Source organism: Crocodylus porosus, unplaced genomic scaffold (assembly GCF_001723895.1).
Source record: "Crocodylus porosus isolate Cpor-Errol unplaced genomic scaffold, CroPor_comp1, whole genome shotgun sequence".
NCBI classification, from domain to species: Eukaryota; Metazoa; Chordata; order Crocodylia; family Crocodylidae; genus Crocodylus; species Crocodylus porosus.
In genome coordinates, this window is record NW_017728886.1 from 56,938,328 (window position 1) to 56,954,446 (window position 16,119).

General features: G+C 42.8%; 1 protein-coding gene across 1 annotated transcript in view; it reads right to left on the bottom strand.

The window, feature by feature from the left end:
* RAPGEF5 (Rap guanine nucleotide exchange factor 5) overlaps positions 1-16,119 on the bottom strand; it is a 256,006-nt gene that overhangs the window by 168,874 nt on the left and 71,013 nt on the right. The window contains exons 6-7 of the mRNA XM_019534471.1: positions 15,375-15,441; positions 2,796-2,844 (exon numbers count right to left, since the gene is read on the bottom strand). Coding sequence (XP_019390016.1) covers positions 2,796-2,844; positions 15,375-15,441 — 116 coding nt within the window. The remainder of the gene's footprint in view (positions 1-2,795; positions 2,845-15,374; positions 15,442-16,119) is intronic.

Genomic DNA, 16,119 nt, shown 5'->3' on the forward strand with positions numbered 1-16,119 from the left:
CAGTTCTGATTCAACCACAACGCAAAGTTTGATTTCTTCCACACCAGCAAAGAGGAAGTAGTGGTGGTGCCCCTTCTCTGTCCCCTAGCAGCCAGCAAAGAAGACACTCAACTCTGGGTCAAATCCCTTTGTTATCAGAAAGGACCAGAACCCATATACCCAATCAGGATGCCCTACTATATTATGGAGGTTTGCCATAGATCTGTCTCCACTTGAAACTGTTCCATTTTGTTTAAAGTACTTCAGTAATAATTGGAGCAAGGGCTAGAACCAGTATGTCCTCCCTCCCATGCGAGTGCCCTAATATGGTAGTTTTCAATTGGGGTGCCACAAGACCCTTTCAAGGGTACCACCACAGCCAGGTGAAAATGCCCGACCCACCTCTGTTTCAAGAAAGCAAGTGGAGGGCCAGACCAGGAAGCAGCTGCAGCAGGAAGGGGTGCAGATAAATTTAATGCAGGAAAGAGCACACCTGCCACAGCCATTTCCTGGTCTGGCCCCACATGCACCCTGGCTAGGGACAGACATTGAAAAAGCCTGAGCCTAAACTGATTCAATCTTTGCAGGTTAGTCTAACCTGGCTAGGCTGAACTGATTTGTAACTGCACAGACATCCCCTCTGGACTGAGAAAATGTAGGCACATGCCTACAGTGGCTCAGGCTGGAAGCTGGTGATAGAGCATCCATCCCTTCCCTTTCACAGTGCTGAACTGAGAGGACATTCTGATTAAGGAGGGGTTTCCCCCCCCAGTCATGCTTCTGACCAAGAGGGAGCCAGCAGGCAGTTGACAACAGCATTTAGATACACAGAAAGGAATTACACAAGAAGTTGATAGCATTTATAACCCCATCAGAAAACAAAAGCCTCTCTCATTAGTTCAAGCTCTTCTTAAACAACCTTTTTCCAAGAAAGGAACAGAGGGACATTACCAGCTACCTGTTGATTAGCTCCAAAAAGCCCTAAGCGGACACTGTCCTGTCTGCCTTTGTCCCATCTCCCACAGCAGAGACCGTAGTTAGCATGTGGCATGCTAGCTACTGCTAAGAGGTGTCTGTGTAAGGCAGAGTAGAGGGGGAAATCTGCTCGAGGAGGGACTGGTGAAGGGGGGGAGCAGGAGGAAGCCAGGCAGATGCTTCTGTACCTGCAGTCTCTGCTGGTGCTTCAGCCAGGGAGTAAAGGGGCAGAGCCAGCTCTGCTAGGCTGGAGCAGAAAGCCCTGCCCAGGGCTGCAAAGCATCTGGGATTCTGGGGGACTCTGATTTAAGTTAAACTTGCGGTCTAAGACAGACATTGCATAAGCCTGTTTGACCCAAATCAGTTAAGTCTGATACTATATTCAACCATGTTTATCTCAAACCAGTTCAAGCCAATTTTCAAAATGGTTTATGTGCACTGAATGCCTGTTCTGTTACAGGTTTAAACCAGTTTCTGATCACTTAAACCACTGTGTGTAATGCCTGTCCCTAGCCCCTGAAAACTGGCACAAACAAACAGCAATGTGGTCCCTTTAAAAGGACAGGGTGCTTCAGCCTGCATTAGGTTCATCAAATAACCTAATGCAGGTGAAAACACCCACTTCTGCCAAGCCACCTCCCAGTTCAGCATCCTGGAAAATGGGGTTTAGACAAGTTAAGGAAGGCAGCTGTAAAAGCCTAAAAAGGGTCAGAACCACAACCCTGACAAAATCCTATGTAACCACTGCCAAGCTCTCTTGTGCTACCCCAATGAATACCTAATTGTTTATACATAGCAGAACAGCCTCACCATAGACAGTAACCTACCTTGGCTAGACAATTCACCCCAAGGTGGAGGGGAGGTCAAGGATTGGAGTCCTTTCAGGCAGAGGAAGGATTTATACCCTCCTATATCCTGGGTGAGGACCTCCATCCCTGGGTTACTGGATCAAGGTATGAGAATCTACACAAACATAAACACTTTAACATTTCTTTTTCCTTCTTCAACAAAATAATGCAGTGGGCAGATGAAGGGGTTCACCTTCCCAGAGGCACTGGGTACTGACTGCAGCCAAGTTTGCAGATTGTGACTGGAGTATGCCAATGCTCCTGTTAAGACTAAGATCTGGAGGTTGGGTGATACGTTTGTTATCTAAACCAGAGAGACACTAAAAGTCAGTGGAAGATGAGAATAACGAGCAGCTCACACAACTGTGGGTACCTTGCAGGACTGAAAAAAAAGACTGTCTCTTACTCTCAAATACTTTAAATTGGTTAGGAACGACTGACCAGGGAAGTAGGCACAAGATCTCAGGACACAAGTGAGTGATTTAAATAACAAGGTGTGGAACATCAAGGGGGGATTTTTTTTAAGTTAAGGCAATACCTTTTGTTAAGTACATAAAACATCTATATAACAGCTATAACCTGCACCTCAAAACAAGTCTTGAAGTTTAAAAGAAATCAACATCTAAAACCATGTTTATAAGAAACATATAAACCAAATCAATGCTTAAGAATCTGATAAATAGAAACAAACAAACAAAATCTGAACTGAGGCAGAGCCAAAGACTCCACATGCTCAGAACTATAGCACCACTACATTTTACCAGGTGGCATATTAGATGCAACAAGAGGGAAAAGTAAAACCACAGTAATTAATTTATTTGTGCTGGATGCAAAAGATTCTATTTTCTCACTCAACATGAAGTGAGGTTTGGTATCACTAGTATTGCTTTCCAATACAACACAAATTTTGACAAGTTGACAATGAAGAATCAAACACTTCAACATATGACAGGGGAATGACGTTATAAAAGCACCAAGGCCAACTGCACTTACTTGACTTTCTTGCTTTCAAAGCAATGACAGCAGCCAACTCTCTCTGCACCTAACATGCAAGGAAAAGAGATGATGGTTATAGATAAATATCTGTACCATGGGCTACATAAAAATATATAATTCATTTTGGGCAATTATTTGCATACAGAATTATACAGCTATTATTTCACCAGTTGCAGGGGTAGGCTTTGTTCATTTTGATTTTGGATTTGATCTGATCTTTCCAGCAAACATTGGGGGGGGGGTTGGGTTGTTTTGTTGTTGTTGTTTGTTTTTGTTTTTTTTACAACTGGGAACACTGTGCCAAGCTTTTATGCCTCCAGTTTCAGATATATTTCACACATTCCCAAAAGGACAAGCCATTCAGTTTAGCATGACCTACGATTTATTTACTCAGGAAACTTCTTTTCATGCATGTATTTAAAACACCTTCACCTCTTTGACACGTGTTTATTCTCCCTCTTCCAATTGCACTGTAGCTCAGGGTTTACCTTGTGACTGAGTTTACATGAGTTATCCAAACTAGGAGTTTGAAAGAGGTTATGCAAGCACATTACTGTTTGAAGAAGTGAATACATAATGTCTTTTCATGTAATCAACACAAATACTAGGGCAGTTTTAAGACCATGATAAAAATTCAGTAAAAGCATACTTACTTTCTGCCTTTATTGTGGATGGCTACCCCTGTGTCTGGCATACTACCATACAAGTCATGACCACCACCATCTCCAGGATTTCACATATTTATTAGCCTTTACCAGTTGTTATTTCTCACAGGGAGACTGGGAACCACTCCAGAAAAAAAGAAAGATGACCCAGGGAAAATTGAGCCATTTCCTCGCATGTAAATGAGACAAGCAATACCGATCTATTTCACATGATGCTGTGAGGCTTAGTATGTTGATTTGTTAATAATGTTTATAAATACTAAATGCTTTGGAATCTACTCGTGGAAGGAAGCAGAGAAATGTAATGAACTCAGTTAAGTGTTTTGTAACATTTCTGCAGGAAACTACTACTAATCAAGGAAGAAAAATCTTTTAAGATTCTTCCCCATCCTCAAAGCCAGTAGTTTCTCTTCATCCTCCCAACAAAGCCACTTTGAAATGCAGGAGAGAGGGGAGATCTACATCTCTCTTCTTTACTGATTCAAACTACTTAATTATTTCTAATAATGACATTCTTTTAGAAAGCACTAAAGATAAAAGATTGTTCAAATACATGTAACAAGCCAAAGTAACCATGATTGTCTTATTTTATCCAGCACAAAACTGTGAACCCTAAGGGCATTCAAAAGGGATGAGCCCAGGTCCCCAAATTTAGGAGCAGGTCTTAAAAATAATTACAATTTACAAATTAAATGTCCTATATATTTTAAATTTGCCCTTTTCTTTAGCCTTTTGGAGGGACTTGCCTGGCTTCAGACCATGCAGAAATATTTCAGGGTCAAAATTCAACATGAGATGGTGCAACACAGTGAGCTTCTTCACTGGCTTCCTCTCTCCTAAACCCAGTAGTGAGCGAACTGACATATTATTCATTCCCCCTCCCACATGTCTGCCCTCTCAAAGAATCTCCTCCTACATTCATATTCCCTGTCCCTACATACTCATTTAGTCTCTCTAGCTTTTACATTCACCCAGCCCGTATATTTGCTCCCTTTTCCTTCACAATATTCTAGCCTTTACCCTCCTCTTTGCCAAAAGACCAAACTCCCTTCAAGTCCCTCCCTCCTGCACTGTCTACTGCACCCTCCACATTCCTTTACAACCCTGAAATTCCATCTTGCACCTTATGTTCCCTTGCCTGTATCTCAGTTTTTCCCTGCACCCACTATACCCCCATGCTCTGCCTTCAGACTCCTCACATACACTCTCAAAATCCCTGGTGCATACCCCTCAACCTCCCACTGCTCCACTTCAAGCTATCTGCTCAAAGTTTCTTGTACATTCTCATTCCCCCATCCCATCGATCCTGAGACAGCTGAACGCAGTTTGAAGTGGCAGTGTTTTTTGCACATGCATAAGGAAAAGGGGACTCCAACTCTGTGCACCCATGGAAGTTGAAGGCCAAGCTGAAGATAGGAAGTGTCACAAGTTCTAAAAAAAGTCAAGATTCTGAGTTGGTCTAAGACTTAAAAATTCTGCTGGATCTGTGAAATTTTGAGTAAGATCATGTATGAGACCACACTGTCATTAGCAATGAGAAAGTATTATTTTGTGACATGCAGGGATTCTAAAAAATACATTCTTTTTGCTACTTAGTGTTTTTTTCAGGCAGTTTTGATCCTGGAGGAACACAGCACTGTGGGCATTGAGCTTGCTGTTTTGATAATTTACTAGGCAGATCTCTAGGAAGCTGTGTTAAAGCTAATGCATAGACTGATAACTCACAGTTCTCATTGCACGTATAAAACACTGTTTGTGTAGGAAGTTGTCTTTGGGTTCTAGTGCTGCTGGCTCCTCTTCCCTCCTCTCAGCTCTGCCCTAAATACTGTACCCCATGCTTGCTGGTGCAGTTGCTTGCTTTGAGTCTGTAGTGGTGTTCAGAAATAGCTTTCCCATCCTTGTAGGCTTTTTCTCTCACCCACACTGGCCCATAACTTTCTCCCCTCTGTTTTTTTTTCCCCCCAGCCACATACGAAGAACATATACACACAGGAACTTCTTTCGACTTGCTTGCAAACTGCTCTTTTTCTGATGATTGGTTTGATTGCCTTTCTACTTATACTAGGACCCATTATTAAATCTATTACTTTCTGCAGGGTTATTCCCACATACAGCTTAATGTTCCTTCCTTGCCTTATTTAGGGTTTCAATGGTAATTCGTGTTTATAACATGCTGTAGAATACCTCCCATCCCCCTCCTATTCCCCTTTCTGGTGCAGAATGAGACATAGCTCTCCCTCAACATCCTGCTAAGAAATATTATCAGAACAAAAATTACCAGACTAGAAGAGGGAATGGCAAAAAAATTCTGTCCGCCTTGACTACTCTGAAACACTGTATGTTAAAGCAGTTCCTGAACCACAGCCCAGATAACAGGAGACACAAAGATACTGCTCCTCTCCCCTCCTTCTGGATGGTGCCTTCTGTGCTAGTCACAGAATGAAGCCATGAATGCCCGTGGGTACCCTAGTGCAATTTGACATTTCAGTTTGCTGCAAACTTAGACTTTCTGCCTTACTCAGCATGAAGCTTTGGTTTTGATCAAATGGTTTTCTGCAATCTTCAGTAAAAATCCACATCTCCACCAAAATGGCAGGTTTGAAATACAGTGTATGACCCAGATTAGCAGGAGAATGCTACTTGAATATATCTACATATAATTTTAAAAGGAGTTTCTCCAGTCCTGACTTCACAAAAGGCATGATCTGAGCAGTTAACTGAGCCCCTCAATCTCCACTGAAGCCAAACAAAGCTGAGGTTGTTCAGCACCTTTCTGGACTTCATAATAAGATATGCTTCTGGGGCTTACTTCACAAGTTTGTTTGGTTGGGTTTTTTTTTTTTTTAACATGCATGCATTTGACATTTCTTCTAGGGATCCAACTCCCATGCACCATTTCACAGACTGAAACCTGTGGATAACATTCATTTACCTGCTTCATATATACAGCATTTCCTTGCTTCTGCCTAATAAACTGCAGGCTACTTCCTTCATGACAAAACTGGTATTTGCATATCTTGCCATAGCTATTCATTTGGGTTTAAAGTACAAGACATATGCATGCAGCAGCTGTGCCTACAAACTACCATAAGAAATTGAGATACTAGCTATAAAAAAAAATTGTGTTATGTACGTCTTTGCCTCGACAAAGCAAACACGCTATACAAATACTGTCTTATTCTGGATAACAATGCTGATGTCAAAAAATGATTTAGATTGGAAGCTTGCTTTGTCTGATTGCAATACTGAAATACTGTAACAGCCTAAAAGACCATGCATGTTAACATGCTAGTACATTGCACAATTTTTATTTTTACATAGAAGACCCCAGAGCCTGAATATGCAGGTAGTGCCTATGTTTCTACTAAACAAAATATGAATGTCAACAACATATTTGGATGTGGCTACTTTCTTTGGTGAAGAATTGGAGATCTCAAAAAAATAATTTTTATTTAGTGTGATAAAAATACACAAACATTACTACTTGGTGGTTCGTTAGCTTATTCCTCTCTCTCCTTTGGCTACTGGGCTGGAACCAATTCTCTTTTCCCAAAAAACTGAAACAGACTTCTGGCTTCTAATGTTGCAGACGTGCATTCAAACTGTCAACAAAAGTGGCCGTCCTCAAAAAAAATCTTATATGAATTGTTCTCACTCATGTCCGAGTCACAGTGTTTGCGTACATGAGGCTTAAAGAACAACGCACAAAAAAGCAATAGTTTAGCATATATTTTTAAATCCCAAATTATGACAATTTACACACCCTAACTGATTGTGCTATTAGGTAGTTTCCCAAAGGACTAGGAAACTGTGCTTCTCAGATATACTATCTAAACATCCTGTGCTCCACCACACACTGATGTAAAATCTTCTGCAACGTAAACAGTCATCAGGCATCCTACAGTGTTCTGGTTTGAACAATCTGTGTCCTGCCACACAGCGTATGAAGATTCTTTTAGGGTCATGATGCAGCATATCTATCTAGATACACACACACACACACACACACACACACACACACACACACAAAAGGGCTGTGCAAAATTTCACTGGGCATTTTGTTTCAAAGCTGTTTCAACATGTTTCGAGCTCGAAACAATGGAATCAAAATAAACTAAAGCCTTCAAAAAACAGCTTCAAAATGAAACAAGGGCACTCGAAACATTTTGAAAGTTTCAAAAAGTTCTGAGTTTCGAAGCTGGGCATACTAGACTTCAGCACTGGTCCCTTGCAAGCAACGGCAGCCTGCTGTCATCCCTCACGCAGATCCAGGGGCACTGCCTCCCAAGGAGAGTCTGACACAGCCCTGCAGCCTTCCCAGGGGTGCGAGCCCCTGGATCTGCGCATTGGATGACAGGAGGCTGCCAGGAAGGTTGCTGCTGGCTGTGGGGCTGGCAGTCTGGTGTTGGGAGGCAGGGGAGCGCCACTGGTGAAGCCACTCCGAGCAAAGCCCTGGCTCTGAGTTCACCTTTGACCAGTGGCTCTTCCCCGCCTCCCAATGCTGGGCTGAGCTCTGTGGGACTGGAGGAGCCACTGGGAGCACAGCCCTGGGTCTCCCACACCTCCCACCACTGAACTGCACTCCAACGGTCTCCACCAGCCCCACAGAGCTGATTCCAGCAGTGGGAGGCAGGGGAGTGCCACTGGCTAGGGCTGCACTAGGACCACGGGCTGTGCTCCAAGCAGCTCCACTGCTGGCTCTCTGCCACCTCCTGCCACCGGGCTGAGCTCTGTGGGGCTGGAGGAGTCACTTGGAGTGCAGCCCTGGTAAACAAAGTCCAGCAGCTGGAGGCTCTGCAGCCCCATGGAGCTAAGCCAGGCAGGAGGAGGTGAGGGAAAGCTACTGGTCAGGGCTGCACTCGGACCAAGGGCTGCGCTCTGAATGGCTCCACCAATGGCTCTCTGCCACCTCCTGCTGCCAGACTCAGCTCCATGCGGCTATGGAGCCTCCAGCCACTGGGCTGTGCTCACCAGGGCTGTGCTCCAAGTGGCTCCAGTAGTGCAGTCACTTGGAGTACAGCCCTTGGGCCAAGCAGCTTCACAAGCCCCACAGAGCTCAGCTCCACAGCCCCAGACCTCTCCCAGGGCTGTGGGTCCCCAGATCTGTGCTTGGGATGACAGGAGGATGCCACTGCTGCCTGGGGCCAGTGGCAACAGCTGTCTTCCCAGCGCTGGGTGCAAACTGGGCCCAGCGTCAGTCGCAGCAGCAGCCTCCCGTCAGCCCGAGCGCAGATCCAGGGGCCTGCACCCCACCCCTGGGAGGAGTCCGGTATAGCCCCACAGCCCTCCCAGGGGTGAGGGCCCCCAGACTGGTGCACAGGATGACAGGAGGCTGCCACTGCCGGCAAGTGACACAAGTTTTGCTCATCAGCAGCTTGAGGTGCAGTTTCTCAGAAATCCCTGCACCTAACTCCCTGAAACTTGGCAGGCTACATGCCCTCAGAAGGAGCCATCATCCCTGCAATTTTCATCTGCATCAGGCAAAAAATGACAATTATCAGCATTTTCGTGATTCCCCATTATAGCCTATGGGTGAAACGTTGAAAGTGTGTCAAAAGAGCAAAACAGTTTTGACAAAATGAAATGGAACAGTGCTTTGAAATGAAATGGAACAAAACACTGTCTCTTTGAAACAGCGAAACAGAAGTTAAAATGAAACGGTGCCGTTTCGAACAGCCCTAAATGTATATAAGCATATACACATACGTCACACACAAGGTCGGTTCAAAAACTATTGAGACTGAACGTGTATTTGTGGTACAAAGTATGGGGGGGTGGGGGTGGCTTTGCTGAATATATCTGGGCATGTTGGGACTCCTGGACAGATTTGCAACTCATGGTGTTTCCCCAGTTTTCTGTGGCCAGCAGTTGAAGTAAGATCGTTGGTGTCTCACGTCCCCTTTCATCATGTCCACGTCCAGAACAACGTTTGTGCATTAAATTTTGCATGGAGGAAGGAAAAAAAAATACCAGGAAAACAGCAGTTGAAATCTCAATGACTTAAAATAGCATTTGGTGATGACACTGAGCCATACAAGGGTTTTTGAATGGCATCGTCAGTTTAAAGAAGGACGATCATTGGTCGAAAGTTATGACCATTTCAGATGCCCTTAGCATCACAAAATGATGAAAATGTGGCAGCTTGTGAAGCAATTTTTAGTCAAATTTTAGCCAAACACCATACTCCACAAGTGCCGCAGCCTTCATATTCACCCGATGCAGCCCTGTGCAACTTTTTCACTTCCCTCAACTAAAGAAAACCTTGAAAGGAAGATTTTGTGAGGTGGAAACCAGAAAACAAAATGCGACCAAGCAGCTTTAGTAACGTGACAAACTGCTTATCAGAGTTGCTTCCAGCAATGGCAGAAACATTGGGAGAAGTGTATGTCTGCAGAAGGAGCACACTTTGAAGGAGATTTACCCCATAAATAAAATATTCTGTTTCCTACACCATCAGTCTCAGTACTTTTTGTCTGACACACACACACTTAAAACCCTTGGAATGTTTCTTTAAACTCAAAGATAATTACCACATTATACTTAAAATTCATGACTTAAAAGGTTAACCAATTCAAATGTATCCATTCAAGCACATTAAATTACTTGCATGTCATTTTTATACAGAATTGAATTTGGCAATGTTGTCAGTAGCTCACTGTAACTGATGATATGAACAAATGATTTGATGGGCTAAAGATTCAGTTGTTTTGACAGATTGCTTCATCCTTTGCAGAAGAGTATCTTTGAAGAGTGAAATCCTACTACATTAGTTGCTTCCTACCTCTTCCCCTCAAGGATTTTCTTTTAAATTCTATTTTTAAAGTAACAATTTTGCTAAAAACATAACCTTTGCAGTTGTTTCCTGCAACCCTACCAAGCTGGCATCATTTGTAGCAGTAATCACTATTATTTCTTATAGTTCTTTTAACCGTTGTTTAAAAACAAGTGTGTATTTCCCTAACTGATCAGTTCTTGATTTGCTGAGTCATCCAGAAAAACTAACTGTACTGTAAACTGCAGAAAGCATAACTTTACATAAGGAACACTACCTGGTAAATCAAATAGGGAACCGGAAGGACAGTCTAAGAAAAGAAGCCAAACTACAGCTCAAAAAAAAAATTATGAACGAGTCTACCTCACTCTTGAAGTATGTGTACGCGTGCGTGCATGTATGCATTTGTGGACATACTTTAAATGCAAGGACTAACACTACAACAAGGCATTCCATCTTTGAGCATACAGACTCTGCCTTTGTCGCTTATACTTAATGGTCTACCAAACTCAAGGTGGCTGCCAGCTGATTTCTCAGGCAGACCACAGGGCTGGCAGCCATTTTCATGGGTGGAGCGTGGCAGACCTCATAGAAGCCACAATGACTGGAGAGAAAGCCAGCATTTTATTTTCAATAAAGTGTTCCCCCCCCCCCCAAGGGAGCCCACCCAAAGCATGGAGACAACCACAAAAATCATGAAATTGCAACTTCATTAGGGCCCTACTCATACTTCAAGGCCTGTTGTTAGTATGTGCTGTTTTATGTGTGGTACAGCAGTCTTTAAAACTAGAGCACTAAAGGCTGTGTGACTGCTGGTTGCCTAACTGGGGGGTTGGAATGATTCAGATGAACAACCCCCCCCTTTTTTTCTTTTTTTTTTTTTTTGCTTTTCTTTGGAAAAAGTAGAACAACATCAAACAGGAAAGACTGAGACCTTTTACCCCAACCTCCCCTCCCCTCACAAGAGCAGTGTAACAAGGGGAGGCAAATGAGACACCAATCCAGACACCAACTTAGAAGAGCTGGCAAAATGGCATCCCCCTTCTCCCCTCCCCAGAGTCTGTCACAGCAGGTGAAGCCCTGCACCACCCAGCCACAGGAGCTTAGCGGACACCGCCCTCTGCCCAGTATTATTTCGTAGGGACAAACGGAGCCACCAGGGGCAGTCTCCAGAGACCCTGGCACCACAAAGGTGCTGCACCCAGTATGTGGCAAGCCCATGCCCCAGCTGCAGCAGCCCAAGCCCACACACCTACAGCAAGAGCTAGACAATCACCTTGCTGTTGTTGTTTGACCCCAGTACCCTTTCCTGCCATGGCAGGGGGCTGGACTTGATGATCGGCTCAGGTCCCTTCCGACCCTACTAACTATGAAACTAAGAGCCACCCACAGCAACAGCAGCTACTGCAAAACTGCAGACATGGGACTTAAGACTCCTCCCCTACACCCCCACTCTCAATCAGTCAGCATAATCCCCCACATTTGCCCAGGGCACTAAAGAAGCTCACTATGCTTCTGGCCCAGGTTACTATAGCAGTAGCTCTCAATCTTGTTAAACTCAGGGCATCCTTCAGATAATACCAGCTCTTTGTTTTCACTCATTTTCTGGCCTTGGAAACAATAATAAGGCAATTCCTCCATTGCAAAGAATGAAGATCAGAAAGACCACAACAGGCCAGAATGCTTTGGATAATATGGATTCTTATTTGAACCTCTGGGTTTATCTTGTGAATCCTGTGTAGGTGTTTTCCACACACCCTTAAAAAGATCTTCAGTGCCCTGGCTAAGAAACACTGGTCTATAGCCTGATGGTTAAGGCACTATCCTAGAAGGGGGTGGGTGGCTGTAAGTTAAAATACCCTTCAGCAGAAGGAGGTGGAAGATGTGGGGTTTAAATCCCATCTCACAGAGGGAATGTAAACCAGCTCTTGCATATCCTTCATTAAGTGCTGCAATCACTGAGATGTGACACTGCAACAAGTAGGGTAGTTTTAAACTGTAGCTCATATTTTTTCTAGTCAAAATTATTCTATGAATTTGACCCAAATTCACAAGTAGCTTCAGAATGAGCTAACCTACATTTCTGATAAATTTACATGTGTAAAAATAAATAAGTCTCCCTGGTTTATCCTTAACCTATAAGAAAGATAAACAAAATTACCTCTTTGGTTATTCTAAAGTCATTACTGATCTAGAAGCAGTATTAATAGCAGTCAAACCTCAGCATATGATTTCTCTCATAAAAAAATTATTCTTTTGTATTTCTGTTCAGTACTACTGTATATTCACAGCCCTGTCTCTAGCATCATGTTTTGTACACTGAAGATTATATTCAATCATTTATTGTTGAATATGAATTCCTTGTAGGCTTTCTGATTAGGAAAAGGTGAATGATATGTAAATAGGATACACATCATTGCAAAGATGAGGAACACTTAGGAGCAAAGTATAGGTCCTTCCTACACCTATGAACTCACTGAAAATTAATGGGTAACATTTGCAGCAAAGACTGAATATACTGATTGAAGACAGACAACTGTATCCATAAGTAATACATATTCGAGAAATTATTTATTCCATCTTAAATATATTACAAAGTTCTCTAGAAGGCAAAGGAAAATGTTGTCAGAGAAATAAATGAAAATTACTGTGCAACAGAACAGGCCAGAATGTTTTGTAATTATAGTAAAAACTTTTCTTAGACTGAATGAATCTAATCTGCAGGCATTGAACTAACATTGGAAGGACTGGGACTGGGACTAGGATTTTCTTTGTCCTGTTAGGCTAAAAATGTTTTATAAAAGGACAAGCCTATTTCTCTGTGACAGCAGAGGCAAGCTATTATTTACAAAGTAATAAACTCCTTAGCGCAAGAAACAGAGAGCATTCTTTCAGAACCCCTGAAGGTACCACAAATTAATTGTTCCTTATTTGGTTACAACCATGAAAAAACGGTCTTTTATTTCCCCCTCTCTATCACAAATTATTGATTCTGTAATTTATGGGCTAACCTGCAAGAAATGGAAAAAACTGAAGTCAGTGGAACTACTATTCGTGCAGTTAGGACAGAAAAATTGCATGCACAAATATAGAAATAATTGGCCAGGCTTCAGTACTGCAGAGAAAGGCGTATAGTGGACCTAAGAGTTATAGCAGACCATGAGTAGAACATGTGCCAACAGATGCTATTGCAGCAAAATAGCCAACAACCTTCTGGGTTGCATTAATAGGAGTCTCACTCGCAAATAAAAGGGAACAATTCTACTTCTGTTCTGCACTGGTAAGGCCTCACCTGGATTAATGTGTTCAGACTGCAAGAAAGATGTGCACAGATCAGAAAGGGTGCAGTAGAAGGGTGTAGCAACAAAAATTATTAGAGGTCTGGGAAACGCAACTTGTGAGTAGGAGTATACCCAATTTGAGGCGGCAGCTGACCAATTTTGTAGACAGATCCCACAGCCAGCTGCCGTTTTTGAGGTCTTGTCGTGGCCCAGGCCTCCCAACACCTATTGGCTAAGGGCTGCTGGTATCCCCACTCCCTTCCACTGGGCTTCCTGCTGACTCCTACTAAAAATTTTATTTTTAATAAGGTTTTTTCCCCTGCGGATTTCATGGAGATCGCCTGATTTTGTGATATCTGCGCTACTGCAATTTAGGTAGGTCCCTACTTATGAAGAAAGGCTGAAAAGGAGGTTATTTAGTCTGAAAAAGAGAAAAAAAACCTCAGAGGAGATCTGATAACCTTCAAATACCTGAAGGGCATAAAAAGAATGAAAACAAACTATTCTCTTTGGTCATGCTATAGTATTAGAAGCAATGGCCTCAAACTTCAGAAGAGGAAGTTTACGCTGGAGATTAGGAGGAACTCTGACTGAGGGTGGTCAAGTATTGGAACAGGCTGCTTAGGAAACTTGGAATCTCCATCCCTGGGTATTTTCAAGGCAGTTGATTGGGATGGTTTAGTTAGGGATGATCCTGCCTTGAGTAGGGGGCTGGACTAGATAACCTCATGGAGGCTCCTTCCAGCCTATTTATTTCCCTATGATTCTACTCACATGCTTAGAGGCAAGTACATGGGTAGCACTTTGTTTAGCAGACTCCAGCACATTAAGGGTTCAGTTCTTAAAATCAAAGTATTAATTTCTCTTTAGTTGAATGGCCATGTTCAAGCTTGTGATGTTTTAATTCATGAAATAACCATGTGTTGGTTATATTCTTGACCCGAGGAACAGCAAAACCAGCCATACTGAGGGTAAAGGCAGTAAAGCTGTTTGAATATTTGCAGACATCACTGTCTACATCTGTGGTGCTATTAGGCCACAGTAAACTAATTAACTCCACCACAGGATAGTACTGCCTGACACGCATACTATTCTGCGGCAGAGTTTAGGGTATTGCAATGCACATGTAGACTGTGACTGGGGCTGGCTAGGACACAAGGGTGCTACAGTGTGGGGCTGCCTACCAGCTAGCCCCACACAATACCACCCTCATGCTCCAGCCAGCCCCTCTGCAGCATGCTGAGCCTGGGCACAGCAACTCTGGCCTGGCAGACTGACCCCCTGGACCTCTTGCCAGCCATGACTCTGCCACCCCAGCTCAAGATGCTGTGGTCCCAGAAGCCTGTGTAAACACTGGGCCTGAGAGCAATAAACTCTGGTGCAAACTGTGCAAGAGTTTATTCAAAAGCATTAATATTACATGTAGATGCACTCACTAGGATTTAGAGGTGTGATGTCAAATCAAGGTCACTTCAGCTCAATCTAACCAACATCTTCTAAGCTCCTGCTTACCTCAGAAGAGATGTATGATTTTACAAAAGGAGCATACAGAATCCAAGCACAAATGGGGTAAGCTGTCATTTGTCTTGGATGCAGCTTATTGGAGGTGAATAAAGCTATCCAATATCCCAGTAAAATAAACAGTAGGCTAATTATTTACTTTTATTTATCCTTAGTGTAACTGTTCTCAGGTGTAAAGCTACACCACTAATACCTCTCCCCTCCTATCCATGACTCCTTCCAGAGCCAGAACCATGGTTTCACTCCAGTTACTATTCTCACTAGGACTTGGGTCCTTCTCCACAACATAAATCATTTTTCAATAGAATCAGTACAAGGTTTGATGTGATGACCTTACCGCAGACGTGAGGCGAGCAAGGATTTCAGCTTCCGTTTCTGCAGCATCTTCTATTTTTTGATCAGGCCTTAAAAATAAAAATTATACTTATTTTATAGTTTTGTTTGATGCGTTTTGGAAAGCAAAAAGGCAAATGGTTACAGACACCAAGATAAAAGGGGCTTTTGAGTTTCCATATCAAAAGGAAGATCATAACTTACAAAACTGACAATAATTAAGTAGGTCAGCATCATCAGACTATACCCTTTATCCCCGCTGTCAAATTCTCTCTCTCTCTTTTTTTTTTTTAAAATGAAATCACAAAAAACACATACCAAGAAGCATTCTTCAATTAATTAAAATGTGAAAAAACAACAGCTTTATGCTAACCCTAAAAAAGTACAAGATTTTAAAGTCAAAACTGCATAGTAAAATGTATATTTTTGATCTGTTAAAAAATGTACTCTTAATGTCAGCATCCATGGGGTATTCCATCTGACAAACAATATGCTTTGTGCACCTCTATAAAAGACAACTTCTCATTTTTACTATTCTCAGACATAAAAAAAGAAGATTCCAGAAACCATTAAGACACATGCAATCATGTCACATACAAGCATAAAAGTCAAGCCAGTGAACAAAATTTCTTATCACTAGCACTTGGGTTGCAGCAATTTCATAGTCGGTAGGGTCAGAAGGGACCTGAGCAGATCATCAAGTCCGACCTCCTGACATGGCAGGAAAAAGTAGTGGGGTCAAACGACCC